Here is an 18,731-nt window from a genome sequence, read left to right on the forward strand (position 1 = left end):
GAGGCTAGTTAACCCATCATTCATGTCCTGGTTCCTTGAAAGAGCAGTCGTACTTAGTCACACATCCTCACTTTTTGTCCATAACCAATAAGTTCCTCATTCTCAAGTACTTGTCCAACTCCCTATTAAAAAATACTTATGGAATCCGCTTCCACCAACTTTTCAGCTGGAATGTTCCAGATCCCAACAACTCTGAGTGTAAAGATTTCTCCTCATCTCCCCTCTAGATCTTTTACCAATGATTTTGAATCTATGGCTTCTAGCCTTTGCCCCACTTGCTACTCTATCAAAGCCTCTCATCATCTTGAAAACCTCTATTAAGTTACCTCTTAACCTTTTCCGTTCCAAGGAGAACAGTCCTAACTTTTCCAATCTCTCCTCATAATTGAAGACCCTTATCCCGGTAACATCCTGGTAAAAACTTTCTCTCTATCCTTTCTGGGGCCTTTAGATCTTTCCTGAAGTGTGGAGCCCAGAATTGTCCACAATACTTCAGCTGAGGCCGAATCAAAGATTTAGTATGAAATTTTTGCTTTTATTTTTTATGCTTCTATTTATAAACCCAAGTAACTCATGCCCTTTAATCACCTTATCAACACTTTGTGTATACCAGGGTCTCTCTGCTCATCAGTTTTCAGAATCGTGCCATTTATAGTATTCTGTCTTTCCATATTAGTCCTCACAAAGTCCATCACTTCCCACTTCTCTGCATTGAACTCCATCTGCCATGCTTTTGCCCATTTCACCATCCTGTCTGTCATTCTAAAGTCAGCAACTATTCTCATCACTATCTACGACATTGTCAAGTTTTGTATCATCTGCAAACTTTATAATGTTGCTCCCTACTCCCGAGTCTAAGTTGTTTATAAAAATTAAAATGAGTAATGGACCTAAAACTGACCCTTGGGGGAACTCCACTGCAAGCCACCTCCCGTTTAAAAACCATCCACTCGTCACCACCCTCTGCTTCCTGTCAGAGAGCCAATTTTGTATCCATACTTCATTCCATGGATTTCCATAAAATGTAGTCACTACAATTAATATATGGGTCGTCTTTGAAAATTGGAAACTTGCCCAAAACAAAAAAAGGCTGCTTTAACTATACTGATTTTATTTTATACTAATAAGGTTACCTGGACATGGCTGATGAACAATGTGGGAAATGGGGCTTTCACATGGGGCAGGGGGCATATGGTGAAGTGAAGAACTTGGGCATTGATTGGAGCAAATAAATAGAGTGATAAAATCAAAACTATTGAATTTTGCTTTAGAGAAGTAGAGTGGGAGCAGAGAAACAACCAGTGCTACCAAAATGTGAAGGATTGGAGAAGGAGGGAGCAATACAGTTTTTGTCAGAGAATTTGACTGTGGAAGACCTCACAGTCTAGCAGGGATTACTAAAATCAATTAGGAGTGTAAACGTCAGCTGATTTTGCCCCCCCATCTGAGGGGTGTTGAGGTAAATTGTAGGGCTCCTACTGCTGCCATTGCTGAGATCAGCTAACTTGATTACGGTATAAAGAACATTGAGGATTCAAAAATGGCTTCAGACCCAGGTCCAACTTGAGAAAGTGGAACAGGTTCAGGAACTTAGTAGATACAAGGCTACAGACCAGCGAAGCAGATTGGGGACTGATTATTGGGCTGCCTTTTGCCAGTGCTGGCAAACATGACACCCTGCCTCAGTACTGCTAGCCCCAGTGCTACCAGGCCACAGGACCTTCCCCTTTTGTTGTACTGTTAAACCATATTAGACACCCACTCAGTGCTTCCAAGAGCTTTACCTCCTATTGATGTTCCTGAACTCCATATTCCCACTAGTTTTCTAAATCTGACCAACACCCCACCCCGTGACACTGAATGTCATGTTTTCATATGAACGTATGAATTAGGAGCAGAAGTGGACCATTCAGCCCCTCGCGCCTGCTCTGCCTTTGGATAAGATCATGGCTGATCTGAATGTGCTCTCAACATCAATTTCCTGTCTGCCCCCCCCCCCCCCATAACACTTGACTTCCTTGTCTATCAAGAATCTATCCAACTCAGCCTTGAATGTATTCAATGACCCATCCCCTACTGCACTCTGAGGAAGCGAATTCCACAGACTAATGACCCTCTGAGATCAAAAAAAATTTCTCCTCATCTCCATTTTAAATGGGAGACTCCTTATTTTTAAACTGTGTCCCCAAGTTCTAGTCTCGCCCATAAGTGGAAACATCCTTCCAGCATCCACCCTGTCAAGTCCTCTCAGGTTATTATGTGTTTCAACACTTCTCATTCTTCTAAACTCCATTGAGTACAGGCCAAACCTGTTCTACCTCTCCTCATATCTAACCCCTTCATAGAAACATAGAAAATAGGAGCAGGAGTAGGCCATTCGGCCCTTCAGGCCTGCTCCACCATTCATTATGATCATGGCTGATCATCCAACTCAGTAGCCTGTTCCCGCTTTCGCCCCATATCCTTTGATCCCTTTAAACCCAAGAGCTATATCTAACTCCTTCTTGAAAACCTACAATGTTTTGGCCTTAACTTCTTTCTGTGGTAGCGAATTCCACAGGTTCACCACTCTGGGTGAAGAAATTTCTCCTCATCTCAGTCCTGAAAGGTTTACCCCGTATCGTTAGACTTTGACCCCTAGTTCTGGACTCCCCCACCATCGGGAACATCCTTCCTGCATCTACCCTGTCAAGTCCTGTTAGGACTTTTTAGGTTTCTATGAGATCTCCCCTCACTCTTCCGAACTCTAGCGAATATAATCCTAACCGACTCAATCTCTCCTCATACTTCATCCTAGGAATCAGTCGAGTGAACCTTCTCTACTTTTAATGCAATTTTATTCCTTCTTAAGTAAGGAGACCAAAACAGTACTCCAGATTTGGAGTCACTTAAGGCCCTGTAAAACTGCAGCAAAACTTCCCTACTTTTATATTTTTATATTCTATTCCCCTTGCAATAAACAACAATATTCCATTTGCCTTCCTAATCACTTGCTGTACCTGCATACTAACTTTTTGTGATTCATGTACCAGGTGACCTAGATCCCTCTGTACTAGAGTTCTGCAGTCTCTCTGCATTCAAATAAGGCTGCGTTTGCTGCCAACGCAGCCACTAGGTGGCGCTGCACTGGCACAGGCTCAAATGCAGCCTGTTCAACTAAAACGTCACAGTCAGCGATGTTCAGGCTGCTGCTAGGACGAAAGATGGCGCTGCTCAAATAATCACACGAAGGCAAAGTAAACACATGGCTGGAGAGAACGGCTGGCTGGGGAATGGCCGGAGGGAGCGGGCGGGGGTGGGGTGATGGGGAATGGCCGGGGAGAGCGGGCGGGGCGGAATGACCGGAGAGATCGGGGGTTTGGTGGGGGGGAATTGCCGGAGAGCGCGGGTTGTGGGGTGGTGGGTGGGAGGGAATGGCCGGAGAGAGTGGGCGGGGGGCAGGAGGAGAGCGCACCCACTGCCACCAAGGTCTTCGGCCACTCCCTCCCCCGCTCTCCCCACACCCCGCTCTGTCCCCCACACCATGCTCTCTCCCCGCTTTTCCCCCACACCGCGCCCTCTCCCGGCTCTCTCCCCCACACCCCGCTTTCTCCCCACTTCTCCCCCACACCCCTCTCTCTCCCACGTTATGCGATGACATCATCCACGCATGCGCCAACCCGTCCTGGCAATGCAGAACGCAGCGCATGCGCTGAGAGCAGGAGCCCGTTTGCATGCAGGTTGGCACAGTCGGATGACGTCCCCGCCGGCTGCGTTGTCAAGAATCACTTTGTTCAAATAATAATCTGCTTTTCCATTCTTCCTGCCGAAGTGGACAAGTTGACATGTTACCACATTATACTCCATCTGCCAAATTTTTGCCCACTCACTTAACCTATCTATATCCCTTTGTAGACTCTTTGTCAAATGTTTCACCTCTCATGTATATCATACCCACCTTTTATAATCTGTATCTGAGCTTTAAAAAGCTAGAGATAAACATTGAGTACATACAGTTAAACATTAAGTTTGAATTATGCACATATATGAAAACAGTGAATGAAGTGACTAGCCATTGTGGGCCAATAAAATTGAAGCATAATACACCTGTACAAAGCATGCAGCTGATAGCTGCACTTGCACAGGTGAGACCAACAATTACCAAGTTTCACTTTTGATTGTAATAATTTCCCAGTTTGTACTGTTGAGTCCAGATGTGTAGTCCACCATTGGGTCCCATTAGCAGTTTTTGTCAATTTGCATAATTTTATTCAGTATAAATTTTTTTGCAGAATGAATGTTTTCTATAAGTAGAAAGAGAATGAATGAATGAGCGATTGTGTAAATGTTGTGAATGTGATTACAGGCAGTTATTGCTTCCTCAAATAATGGGACCACTTTTTGTTAAGCAATGTGCATTTGCAGATGACTTGTTTTAAATCAATGCAATGCTTGATTTAAAAAACATAAAATGCTGGAAATACCCAGCAGGCCTGGTAACATCAGTGCAGACAGAAACAGAGTTAATGGGCAGGATTTTTCCACGAGCTTTGGGACCCCCAAGGTGAGACCAAATGGGGTCCTGAGCCTGCACTTGTCGGGAGCCAGACCAGGGGAGCTATTTTCCTGGAGGCGTTCTCCGAATCGTCCGCATCCGCACTCACCATCTTGTGGGCTCCCGATGCTGCTGGCCAATCAAAAAACATCCCGGCGACGCAAATGCATTGGGGAGCTGGTCCAGAGTGACTCCCCCCTGTTTTCTGACTGCCTCACTTTCAAGCCCACCACCATGGGACCAAAAAAGGTCTGCCCAATGTTTCAGGGCAGTAACCATTCATCAGAACTGGAAAAAGTTCGAGATGTGACAGGTTTTAAGTAAATACAGTGGGAGGGAAAGGGGGATAGAAGGAAAGAAACAACAAAAGGGTATAAGTCGGTGATCGGGTGGAAGACAGGAGAGATTAAATAACAAAAGGGATGATGGTACAAGGCAAAGGGATGGGTAGTAATGGGACAAATAAAGAAACCAAAGATGTGCCTTGTGGAGGTATAAATAGGAAATGCAGAATCATTACTAACAGCTGCCGTCCAAAATTGAAAGAAAAGCACAAAAAAAAAAGAAAAAAAAGGGGCTTGAGGTTATGATCTGATTGTTGAACTCATTATTGAGCCCAGAAAGCTGTAAGACCTAATCAAAAGATGAGGTGCTGTTCCTAGAGTTTGTGTTGAGCTTCGTTGGAACAATATAGGAGGCCAAAGACAAGAGGGGTCAGAGTGGGAAAGCAGAGAAGAATTTAAATGACAGGCGACTGGAATCTCGGGGTTGCACTTGCACAGTGAACAGAGGTGTTCTGCAAAGCAGTCACCCAGTCTGTATATCCATTGTAGAGCAGACTGCGTTGTGAGCAGTGAATACAGTATATTAACTGAAAGAAGTACAAGTAAATTTCTGTTTCACCTGGTAAGTGTGTTTGGGGGCTTGGACAGCAAGAAGGGAGGAAGTAAAAGGGCAAGTGTTGCATCACCTGCACTTGTGTGGAAAGGGGAAGGGGATGTTTCAGGTGATAGAGGAGTGCACCAGAGTGTCGTGGAGGGAATGGTCCCTTCGGAATGCACTTGGGGAGGGGAAGGTGTGTTTGGATGTGGCATCATACTGGAGTTGGCGGAAATGGCAGAGGATGTGGAGACTGGTAGGTGAGACAAGGTTTTCTGGGTAGGGGGCAAAGGGGGTGAGAGGAGAAGTGCGGAAATAGAATGGACACAGTCAAGGACTCTGTCAACCACGGCAGTGGGGCATCTTCAGTTGAAGAAAAAGGAAGACACACCGGAAGCACTGTTGTGGAAAATAGCATAATTAAAACAAATGCAATGAAAACCGCACAACTGGGAGAATAGAATAGAGCCCTCAATGGAAGCGGGGTCTGAGGAAGTAGTCAAAGCATCTGTGGGAGTCAACAGACTTAGAGTGGATGTTGACTTTTCCCCAGAAATGAAAACTGAGAAGTCGAGGAGGGGAAGAGGTGGTGATGGAACCATGTGAAGGTGAGAGAAGGGTGGAAATTGGAAGCAAAGTTGATGAAATTTTCCAGTTCAGGGCGAGAGCAGGAAACGGCATCAATACAGTCATCAGTGTACCTGAAAAAGAGATGATGGAGGGCATCTGAGAGGGACTGGAATGACGAATGTTCCACATATCCCATAACAAGGCAGGCATAGCTAGGAGTAGTTGGCAGGAAAAAAGACAGAGGCGCAAGGGGAGAGCCAACTGTGCAACAGCCCCAACAAACAAATTTCTCTGCAGCACCTGTGGAAGAGCCTGTCACTCCAGAATTGGCCTTTATAGCCACTCCAGGCGCTGCTTCACAAACCACTGACCACCTCCAGGCGCGTATCCATTGTCTCTCGAGATAAGGAGGCCCAAAAAGAAAAGAAAAAAAAGATAGCTAGGATGCATATGGGTTTCCATAGCATCATGTTTTATTTAGAGGAAGTGAGTGGAGTTAAAGGAGAAGTTTTTCAATGCAAGAACAAGTTCAACCAGGCTGAGGAAGGAGGAACGTGGTGGTGGATGTGGACTAGTTCGGCCTCCATTCAAGGAAGAAATGGAAAGCCCTTGGACTGTCCTAGTGAGGGATAGAGGTATAGAGTGTCAGCAGTTTGTACAATCCACAAGATGCACTGCAGAAATTTGCCAACGTTCCTTCAACAGCACCTTCCAAACTTGCATCCTCTACTACCTAGAAAGACACAAGGGCAGCAGATGCACCAGTTGCACGTTCCCCTCCAAGTTGCATACAATCCTGACTTGGGAATATATAGTCATTCCTTCAGTGTCACTGGGTCAAAATCCTGGAACTCACTCCCTGACAACACTGTGGGAGTACCTACATAGCAAGACTGCAGCGGATCAAGAAGATGGCTCACCACCACCTTCTCTAGGGCAATTAAGGATGGGCAATAAATGCCAGCCTTGCCAGCGATGCTCACATCCCATGAACGAGTAAAAAAAGAAACTCCCCTCTGATTGACCTGAACATCTTAAGTTGCTAAGGTTGCACTGATTTGACTATTTCGAACTTTAACCTGAAGACACAGGCCAGGTTGGCAGCTAAATATCATAATCTGTTCCAGACCCATTAGCAATACCACATATTACTTTTAAAGCTGCTAATTCATGATGATAAAGAGTGTAGCTCTGCTAACTTTATAAATTTGAATGATCATTGTAACTGGATTTTCGAACCAAATACATGTTAGCAAGAGATAAAATGAGTTATAATCTGTTATTATTCAAAGGAAAAGGAACGATTAAAGCAGGAGAAGAAGGTTGAGAAACGTTTAAATAAAGAACGAAAATTAGAACAGAAGAAATTGGAGCTGCAAATGGCAAAGGAGCTAAAGAAGCCCAACGAAGATATGTGTTTGTCAGACCATAAGGTAAGCCCAGTACAAGAATTAAGTAATTTTATTTGATTCTCAAAAGTTATATTCATTATCCAGAAGATGATTCCCTGTCTATCAGGTCTTCCACTTAATTGAGTATTTGTATATATGCATACTAGGTTTGAAATTAATATATCACTTCTAATGAGTTTTTAATGTTTTGACCAGATAATCATAGCAGCCCATGAAACAAAATGTTCTGAGACACAGCCAGTCTTGAAAAGAGTAAAACAAAGCATTATATAAATTAAGAAATAGTGATTAAGTGATAATCTAGGATTTAAAAGCTTGAATGATTGGAGGTGAAAGGAAAAGCAGAAGAGTTTTGAGATCCTGGAAATTAAATTACTGTAGAAAGCAGTTAACTTTTAGATGGAATACAGTGAGTATATAAGGGGGAAGCAAATGTACAGAGCTGAATATTTGCAGCTTAGAAATAAGAGAAGAAAGTTCAGAGCAGTGCTAATCACAGTAGTATTGATAAAAATGGAGACACGGGAAATGATCTGAGAGAGAGATTAGAGATGAGACTAGCATTACATATCTTGTATTTTGTCCAGATGTTTGGAAGTACCTTCCCATATATCAGTACTCAACACTTGAATGGGTGTCACCTTTATATAAAGTTAAAACTGTTGAGGGGAAATAAATATTTGGGGGAAAAGAAGATACCAAGCCTCATGAAAGGATCTTCAACAATGGAGGAGATGGGTCAGTTATCTTTCAAATTAATTCAATCATGGGATCTAAGCATCATTGGCAAGACCAGCATTTATTGCCCATCCCTGGTTGCCCTTGAGAAGGCGATGGTGAGCCATACAAGTAGATTTAAAAAAAATAAGGGTGGAGCCATCAAGGATAAGAGGTGGAGTCTGTTTTGCCTTGTGAGAAACATGAAGAAGCTGTCTTTGAAGAATTGATGGGGGATGGGGGGGGGCGTGAATAAATTAGATATTCATTGCCCTGTCAAGTGTATGGAGCACATCAGTCAACATGTGATTTGTAGCATATCCTACCAGTGACACTTTTGAAATAATGGTCAGAAGAGAGCAATGATAAGGACAATGTTTTAGTCTAAAAACGTATTGGAGTGACGAAAGACTTAGATTTACTGAATTACCAGTTTAATAAGGGGTACAAGGAGGCTGATCGATAAGTTGTTCAAAATCATTCAGGATAGCAAAGGAATCTGCACTGCTGCTGGTCTGATTAGGAGCGGAGAGTAAGTGAAGAAGATAGAAGTTGGTAAGAATGGTGGTTTTTAGCAGAAAGAAAGTTAAACAAGTTAAATTGAGTTTTGCTTGATTTTTTAAAAAAAGTTGAATAATTAAAATGAGGAGAAAGGTAGAGACAACAGAAGCATTTAGTGAAGTGTTGGAGGAATTTGCAGCCACAGAAGATCAAAGATGATTCAAGAGAGCTAAGGCAAGTAGCAGAAATATCACAAGGAACATATACTTGAGCCCCACCCTTGGTTTGGAAGTAGGAGTAGGAAGTGCAAGAGGGAGACAAGTCATCAGAGGTGAAACTTGAATTTCGGTAAAAATAATCAATGAGATTGGGGTGACTTGAGATAAAAGTGGATAGAATTAGGATACAATGGGATCCCATAAATGTTAGTAAAATGATGGACAAAGCAAATAGATGAAATATTAGATGTAGTGGGATCTGTTCCAGAGTGTCTGGTGGTTAGCATGGACCAATCAGCAAAGTTGCAGGTTCACTATAATATTAAAATCTTGTAATCTTATCAACATACAGACACAAAACTCCATTATTTAGATTGGGGATTGTTTTATCAAATCAGATTTACCAGTCTCTCTCCTTTCAACATTTAAGCTTATCACATGTCTTTTTCAGGATCAGAGGTTATGAATAATTGGTCAAAGCACCACACATCTGTGACACAGATTCTCATTATTATTGAGTTTCTGTCCTGAGAGCAAAAGCAGCGAATACTTGTTTGTTTCGCTCTTTTATTTTTCCATGTTCTTCCCTAGAACCTATTTTTATGTTCTGAGAGGTCACAGACTTTATGGTTTCATGCATTTACCTTTATCATGCATTTTTTTCTGATTTCACTTTCTTTACTGGTTCTTGGAGTCATATAGTTATCTTCCATTTGAATGAGCAGGGAAAGAAACTTTGCACTTTTCTGTTTGAAAGAGCCAGGAAAACAAGTGACTAATTGCTGGGATGGTGATTCAATGGAGGCATTAGTTAGAAATGATCATGTGAGAGTCATATTCTAGTTACACTATCTGATCAAAACTTTTGGGCTGAATTTTACCAGCCCCTCAACGCCGTGAGTCGCTGCGCGGGGGCTGGTAAAATGCAGCAGGGAGAGGCCTGCCTCAACCTGCAACATCGAGAAGAGCACGCCGCATATTACCAGTAGTGGGGGGACCTTGGTGCAGCCCCCCCACCGCCTTGCGGCAGGCTCTTCATCTTAATATTAAAATTAACAATAAAGAGATGTAAATAAACTTACCTGCAGGTGGCGGCCGTCCCATGCTGAATTTACGGCTGCCGTTCGTACTCTGCGCGCCTTCGGAACTCCGTACGAGGTTCCAAGGCGAGAACCTGGTGGGAAGGGGGTCGGAATAAAATTTTCAGGGTGGGAAGGGTTGAGGAGCAGTGTAAACAATCTTTACTGGCTAATGGGATGGTGGGAAGGGGCTGAGGGTCAAAGGGAGCAAATATTGGGGTGGGTGGGGGGGAAGGTTGGAAGGTTTGTATGGGGGAATAGTACGATTAATGTTTAATTTACCTATTGGGGGATGGGAGAAGTGATTTATATTTGAAATGACATTTTGTTATATTCTGGAGATTGGGACCTTTAAATTTTAAGATGCAATTGAAGGGCATAAAGCCCTTTAAAAATGGCACCTGCACGGTGGCACCAGACGCCGTTGCCAGGGATGCGGCGGCTGCCCCCTTACGTCATCGGTGGTGGCCACTCCGCACCCCCCTCTCTTTAAATGAGCCCCCACGTGCAATATCGCAGGGGCTCAGAGATGGGGCATCCGCCCGGGATGTGCGCCGCTTTTAGAGTGCGCCGTCGCGACCTGCGGCGCACTCGTAAAATTCAGCCCTTTGTGTGAGGAGATGGGCTGTCCTTCAGGGAGCTCACTGAACTATAAAGAATATACATTAGAAATGACTCCAAAGACAAAAAATGTCCAAGTTTATTATAATTCTTTATCAGCTTAATTTTTGATTTTGAGAGACCCCTTTTGTGTTTTTTTATAATGAACGTGAAATATTAGTTTGACTTCTGTGCTTTGTTAACTGGAGATACAATTCAACTTAACTTTCAATAACCTATGAGTTAGCTCCAATTTTTCTAAATTTATCTTTTAATAACTCATGCTGAAACAAAATCTAAAATTTTTAGAATTGGCATTTGTAAGCTAATATTCTTTAGAGAAGGCCACCATTGTGGTCCAATAAATTATAAAGTAAACCATTATTGGCTGGTTATTCTTCAGGAAATATTTCTGTGCACTAATTTTTTTTTGTCTGCTGTTAGGCTCTACCAGAGTTCTTCCCCATTCCTGGTCTTGTACTGCCTGGGGGTGCCTTTGCTGATTGTCTTATGGTAGTACAGTTCCTCCACAACTTTGGTAAGGTTCTTGGCTTTGATTTAAGTATTGATGTCCCAACTTTGAATGTACTTCAAGAAGGACTGCTTAATGTGGGTGACAGCATGGGAGAAATCCAGGATTTGTTGGTGAGACTATTGGCTGCTGCTGTTCATGACCCAGGACTGCCATCAGGATATAAGGTATGACATCCACTTTTTTTATTTATTGTGTCCTTAAAATAAATCCAAGTAACAGATTATTACTCATGAGCAGTTGATTCCCTTTTGTAATAACAGTCTTCTATAGTTTCTTTATACTATGTAATATTTTGCTGCTGTTTTACGCTATCAATGGGCTAGTTTATTGATTAGGATAAAAGTTGATTCATCTGCCATTATTGACTCAGCTCACATCATCATCCAATGAACCAGTTCACATAGAAAGATTGTCACTGGATAACTTTAACAAAGTCTGAAAGAATTTTGCAATTTTGGGTGCTTAAATTAATGATTAATTAATTCAGACATTGATCAGTTAGATCAAAATTTACTTTAAACAACTAATGTCTTTTAAATTGCGTGCATGTTTCTGTGTATGAGAGAGAAATTCTGAACTCAAGTAGAAGCAATAGAATAGGGTTGACTAACATATGGCCCACGGGCCAAGGGGCTGAAAGGTTATTGGGGGTAGGTGGGAATGTGGAGTCGAGGCTACAGTCAGATCAGCCATGATCTTATTGAATGGCAGAGCAGGTTTGAGGGGCCAACTAGCCCAGTCCTGCTCCTAATTCGTATGTTCGTATCCAGCCCGCCAAAGTTTACATCTGGCCTGCAGATGTATTTCCGAGATGATAGATCTTCCATTGTCACCTTCTTCCAGACCGGCTTATTTTAAAGATTTATGCGGTCAGTTTCACAGTTGACAGGTGCTGACATCAGCAACAGCAGTTTCCCAACTTTGGACAGATTCGGGGTTTTCCGGCGGGTTCTGACTTTTTTAAAAAGCTCTCTGGCAAACCACGAATGTGTCCGAAGTCCAGAAACCGCTGTTCCTGATGTCAACACCTCTCGGCTGTGAAACTGACTGCGCGATTTAAAAAAAACTGACCAACCACAAAGCTGCTGTACTGAGTGCTCCTGCTCCCTGCAACTGTCACAGAGAGAGAGAGAGGGGGGTGGGGAAAAGAGGGAGAGAGGTAGAGAGAGGGAGTGGACAGAGAGGGGGGGGGAACGCAGAGAGGGAGGGAAAGAGAGTGAACAAGATCACTCCTGACAGATCGACATCTATCCGGAATACTCCGCAATGCCACAAGAAATGTGTAGGCAAGCATTGACTACTTATGCAAGCAAAAAAATGCCAGGTATCTCACTAAAGCAGTGTCCAACATAGTGATGAGAAAGTAAGTCAATAAATTAATCTTCTCATTTAAAGCTTCTTCACAAAAATGCACATTTGCTGTTGTTTTGATTAATAGTAAGATCAATTTTTTTATGCCTTTATCTTTCTGAAATTCTTTCACTGGTCCCCTATGTAAGACAAAAATTGTAATGTGGCGCCTCAAACCCCCCCCCCCCCCCCCCCCATGCAAAAAGATTGGACACTCCTGCGATAGAACATGGTTCAGATTCAACGTCTGTGCGGTTATAAACAGTTGAGCTAAATCTTTTTGAGGACTGGAGTACATAATGTCAGAGTTATCTTTGTCTTAACCTTAAGAAAATCTTTTTAAATATAATTCTGGAATAATAGTAATGAATTATGACTTATTAAACATGATATAACTAAGTTCACCACCCTGTTTTAAAGACTCCATTTAAAACCAATGTTGAGTTTTGTCGAATTTTGCCCTGTTAAATTGACTAGGAAGCCAACAGTTTTTGTTAATTCCAATCTGCATCTTTAACTTCTCTAACGGTCCTTCACATTACAAAGTGTAGTTTTAGAGTGCTATACTAATATCCATGCGCTGCTCTTCACTGTTTCTTTTAACACACCCAGTGCTACTCTCATAAGCCCATAGGGTGCCAGTTGGAAATATGACGACCCATTTTTTCTGTCCGTGCACATAGCATATTGAAGACATTGCAGGTATTCAATTCAGTCTGAGAATTTTAATTGGGTAGTTTCTAATATTACTGATTTGACATTAGAGATATCTAACAGTACTACAGCTAATCCTTGATGAGTGCCTAAATAGAAGTCTTTCTGATTTACCAAAAATAGAACATTTATTTTTCAAATTATATTCTTAATGTCATTGTGAATTGTTCTGAAGGAAGAACCTTGGTCTGTGCCTTTTTATGGTGATAGAAGAAAGGATAGTGCAGACAATGTTACTAATCTCAAATATGTCTTGAAGGAATGTGTCAGTCACATTTTTGGGTATGAATGCTGTATATTTTCTTGGATTGATCGTCAGCTGTCATTTCTGTGAGCAGACCTCATGCTGCCATGATCTGGAGTGCATTCTTTACTGCCCACAGTGTAGGTTAATGATGATGAGACCCAGGGATTGTAACAAAGAACTCCCTATGATGTAGTCTGACTTCTGGAATGTATAATGTGCCACTATGTGATTCTGCTGTTTTCAAAAGTTATAGGCATTCTTGCTAGATCAAGACTAGACTTTGGACCAAGAGGTGGTTTTATTTAATGAATGTACTATGTAGTACAGTTCAATGTGTATTTCTCTAGCTTCCTCGATACATAAAGCAATAAAGACTCCAATTTCTTTTGATCTAGATGTAGACTTTTGACTTGGATACTGGGGTAAACTCCTTTAGTACACAAGGATTCCTGTATTTTATGAACAGAGATGCTACCAGGTAGGTAGTAGTAATTTATGTTAATTTTTAAAAAAAATATTGTTCTTCAGGCACGGACCTTTCTTGGAGACCATGTGACCAATGTCAGGATCAACAAGGACACTGTTTCAGAGATTTTGCAGATCTACCTGGAGGCCCACAACGGACAAACTGAATTTACCGAAAGTTTAAACACAAAGCCTTTCCAGGCACACACACCAGCTCAAAAGCTTCTGTACTTGCATTCTTGGTTAATGAACTTGCATGCAGCAAGGTTGTGGTAAAGTAAGTGTTTTACCTTGAAATTTCATACGAAATGTGCCTTTTAGAATAGGGCTACTGCTAATTTGTGTTGCTTTTCTTCTAGTGAAATCGATAAAAACATTGACCACATGTCCAATCTGAGAAGAGACAAATGGATTGTGGAAGGCAAACTTCGGAAGTAAGTTATATGATGTCCTTCCTTGGACTTCACAAATGGAACTAATTTATAACCGTTTACATTTTAACTTGAAATATTCCTGGATCTTAATTTATTTTTAAGTGTGAAGTTGGGAAAATTCCCTCCCCACCATAAATTATTCAGTGCTATTACTGCCCCTTCCCCCTGTTTCAGGCAAATGGCATGGCTGAATAATGAGGCTTATGTACATTGTATCGTCATTGTATTGGCACGAAATGAGGCCTTTCAGCCCATCCAGTCTATGCCAGCTCTCTGTAGAGCAATCCAATCAGTCCCATTCCCCCCACTCTATCCCTGTAGCCCTGTAAGTTTATTTCACTCAAATGTCCATCCAGTTTTCTTTTGAAATCATCTCTGCTTTCACTACCCTTGTAGACAATGAGTTCCATGTCATGACCATTTGCTGTGTAAAAAAAAAAAAATTTTTCCTCACAACCCCTGCATCTCTTTCCCAAAACCTTTAATCTGTGTCCTCAAGTCCTTATACCACAGCTAATGGAAACAGCTTTTCTTTTTCTAAACCTATCATCATCTTGTACACCTCGATCATATCTCCCCTCAATCTCCAAGGAGAACAATACAAGCTTCTCCAAACTAACCTTGCAGGTAAAAGACCTTATCCCTGGAACCATTCTGATAAATCTCCTCTGCAGCCTCTCAAATACCTGCTCATCCTTCCGAAAGTGTGGTGACCAGAACTGGGCAAAATACTCCAGTTAGGGCCTTGCCAGTGCTTTATAAAGGTTTAACATAACTTCACTGCTTTTGTACTCAGTACCTCTATTTATGAATCCCAAGATCTCATCTGCTTTGCTAACTGCACTCTCAATATTCACCTACCACCTTCAAAGATCTATGCACAAGAACCCCAAGGTCCCTCTGTCCCTGCACACACATTAGAACTCTGCCATTTAGTCTGTATTGCCTCTCCCTATCTCTTTTGCCAAAATGCATCATCTCACATTTCTCTCTATTAAATTCCATTTGCCACTTGTCTGTCCATTCTGCTGGTAGCCTATCTATGTCTTGTTGCAGTCGATTGGTATCATCCTCACTGTCCGTCACTCCTCCAGTTTGAAAAACATTTACCACAGCTCTCTTTTCTGTCCTTAAGCCAATTCTTTTATCCAAGCTGACAATGACCCTCCTATTCCATGAGCCTCAATTTTGTTAACCAGCCTTTTATGTGGTACTTTGTCAAATGCTTTCTCAAAATCCGCCTAGACTGCATCCATTGCTTTCCCTTAATCTGTCTTCTTTGTTAGTTCATCAAAAAATTCAATTTGATTAATCAAGCATGATTGACTGGATGAAACTTGTCAGAAGGAAAACTAAAATCCTTAGTTTTTTTTCCCTTTAAAGCTTTTGCTGAACACATTTTTTGTGAACTGCTACAATTCATGATACAGTACTCTAGTTTTAAAGACACTGACATATTTTAACTATTCCTAGGCTTAAAATTATTCATGCTAAACGAACTGGTAAGAAGGAGACTATTGGAAGTGCTGATGGCAATGGAGAGCACCGGTTTTTAGGAACGCCCACTCCTGGCCGAAAGAGAAAAAGAAAATGTGGGGATAGTGATGATGATGACGACGACGATGATGACAGTGATGATCAGGGGGATGATGAGGACGATGATGACGATAAAGATGAAGAGAAGAAGGCAAAGAAAATGGAAATTGCTGAAGATGAGGTAATTTGACCAGTGCCTATTTTGAAATGTAGTTGAGATTATGGGCTAAGACTATTTTGTAACACTGAGTCCTCAGTTCAGGTCTTGGTTGTTGATGGAGGAGATCAATTTGAAGCTGGTACTTACTTGGCGATCTGGAACTGGCAGATCCAAGTTATACTGCTGGCTTTGCACTATTTTTTGGTCAGCTAAAATGAACCCTAAATGCATGCAGGTATTATATATATATATATGTAATCAAAAGGAGTGTGAATATATCTAGTGCACTCTCTAGTTTGATTTGGTACAATCCTAATCGGACGGCTAATATCCAGGGTACAAAAATAAAATACTGCAGATGCTGGAAATCTGAAATAAAAACAGAAAATGCTGGAAATACTCAGGTCTGGCAACATCTATAGAGTGAGAAACAGAGTTAACATTTCAGGTTGATGCTGCTTCATCAGAACTGATGAAGGGTCACTGACCGGAAATGTTAACTTGTTTTTTCTCACTCCACACTTGGTTCTTCCTGGCCCTTGAAATATTCAATATTGTGCAGATCATCCATATGCTATTAGTGTGCTTTATCAACATTATTAATGTCAATTGCCAGTTTATCATGCCATTGCATCAAAATTAAATTTCTGTTGTTGGAAATCATAGGAAATAATATTTAAGTGACTGGTACTTATTGACAGTCATATTGACCATGATAACTTGACATGGTAAAGTAATTGAACATGGAGCTCACCTTACAATTGTTTTTGCAATGCGAGAGAAAAGAGTATTACAAGGACCTGAAAACCCCTCTTTTTTTTAAAAATCAAGCACCCCTTCTCTGTGTTTTCATTTTAACATGTTGCCTACGGTATATATTTATTTAAAGATTGAATATGCATTCACCAAGATTTCTGTCAGCAACTGTGAAGTGTGGATAAGAGACAATATACATAATGGTATTTTATCCTGTGCACTGATCAAAGAAATAAATGCATTTTTGGAAAATTGAAATTGTCTTCTACCCTGTAGAATTATCAGAGCTGAATTTGATCACTGTTGACCTTGGGTAAACTTCACTGCATTTGATTTTGGACAGCTCTAAGATATTGATAGATGTTGCAAGTACTTGCTCTTAATTACATCTGGGTTTTCTTTTTAGGATGATGGAGAACAGTCAACTAGTGTGGAGGAATTGGAGAAACAGATTGAAAAGTTGAGCAAGGTAGAAGTTCTTTTGCTTCCAAACAGTAGTTTACATCAACCAGCATTGATTATTTTTGGATCACTGTCCGCCTTCTCCTTCAGAGAAACAAATCTCTGACGTCTTGCCTTTGTCCTGTCATTTTTAGTCAGGATTAAATTATTTGAGCTGCATGTTTCTATACTGTGTCAATCAAACACATTTTGAAGGAGAGAGAAAAATTGGTTCAGGTTTGGAACACAAAATCTAGCACTCTGTTTACATAGAATTGCTGGATATTCTCCAACAATCTGTTTGTTATGAGTTGAATCAAAGTGAATTCATAAGTTTTACACATTGCATTTGTGAACTGAGTAGCCATGACTCTTAATGCTGCAAAATTCTACTGCATAGCACCTGTATTTTTGGTGTTACAGGTGCCGTTTCAGGTCCAAAATGGAGTCCACTCCACGCACCCACATTTCTGCAGGCTGTGCCAGATGTCATTTTGGTGAGGTTGTTAAGGCAGGCACAGGGAACATGTGGTGAAAGTAGGCATATTGTGACGTCAGCCAGCGTATAATGCTGATTTGACTGTAATGGTGCCATTTTTGACCTTAACACATAGGAACATAGGAGCAGGAGAAGGTCATTCAGCCCATCGAGCCTGCCCCGCCATTCAATACGATCATGGCTGATCGTCCACTTCAATGCCCTTTTTCCACACTATCCTCATATCTCCTTATGTCATTTGTATTTAGAAATCTGTCAATCTCTGCTTTAAACATACACAGACTGAGTTTCCACAGCCGTCTGAGGTAGAGAATTCCAAAGATTCACAATCCTCTGAGTCAAGAAATTTCTCCTCATCTCGGTCCTAAGTGGCTTCCCCCTTATTTTGAAACTGTGTCCCCTGGTTCTAGACTCCCCAACCAGGGCAAACATCTTAGTTGCATCTACCCTGTCTATCCCTTTAATTATTTTGTAGGTCTCAATGAGATTACCTCTCATTCTTTAAAACTCTAGAGAATACAGGCCCAGTTTCCCCAATCTCTCTTCATAGGACAGTCCAGCCATCCTGGGAACAAGTCTGATGAACCTTTGTTGCACTCTCTCTATGGCAATAATATCCTTGCTAAGGTAAAGGGACCAAAACTGCAGACAGTACTCTAGGTGCGGTCTAACCAAGGTTTGATACAATTGAAGCATGACTTCACTACTCCTGTACTCAAATCCTCTTGTGATAAAGGCCAACAAACATACCATTAACCTTCTTAATTGCTTGCTGCACCTGCATGTCAGCTTTCAGTGACTTATTGACAAGGACACCCAGGTCCCTTTGTACATCTACACTTTCTAATCTCTTAAATGATAAGAAATGCTCTGCACATGTGTTCCTCCTACCAAAGTGGAAAACTTCACAATTTTCCACATTATATTCCATCTGCCGTGTTCTTGCCCACTCACTTAGTCTGTCCAAATCCCCTCGAAACCGCTTTGCATCTTCCTCACAACACACATTCCCACCTAGTTTTGTGTCATCCACAAACTTGGAAATATTACATTTGGTCCCCACATCCAAATTGTTATATTTTGT

At 41.5% G+C, this 18,731-nt stretch overlaps 1 protein-coding gene across 1 annotated transcript in view; it reads left to right on the plus strand.

The window, feature by feature from the left end:
• baz2ba (bromodomain adjacent to zinc finger domain, 2Ba) overlaps window positions 1-18,731 on the plus strand; it is a 414,581-nt gene that overhangs the window by 283,528 nt on the left and 112,322 nt on the right. Inside the window, 7 exon segments of the mRNA XM_068035275.1 lie at window positions 7,276-7,416; window positions 10,955-11,209; window positions 13,885-14,041; window positions 14,044-14,098; window positions 14,181-14,255; window positions 15,729-15,972; window positions 17,114-17,176. Coding sequence (XP_067891376.1) covers window positions 7,276-7,416; window positions 10,955-11,209; window positions 13,885-14,041; window positions 14,044-14,098; window positions 14,181-14,255; window positions 15,729-15,972; window positions 17,114-17,176 — 990 coding nt within the window.

The sequence above is a fragment of the Heterodontus francisci genome, chromosome 7 (assembly GCF_036365525.1).
Source record: "Heterodontus francisci isolate sHetFra1 chromosome 7, sHetFra1.hap1, whole genome shotgun sequence".
NCBI lineage: Eukaryota > Metazoa > Chordata > Chondrichthyes > Heterodontiformes > Heterodontidae > Heterodontus > Heterodontus francisci.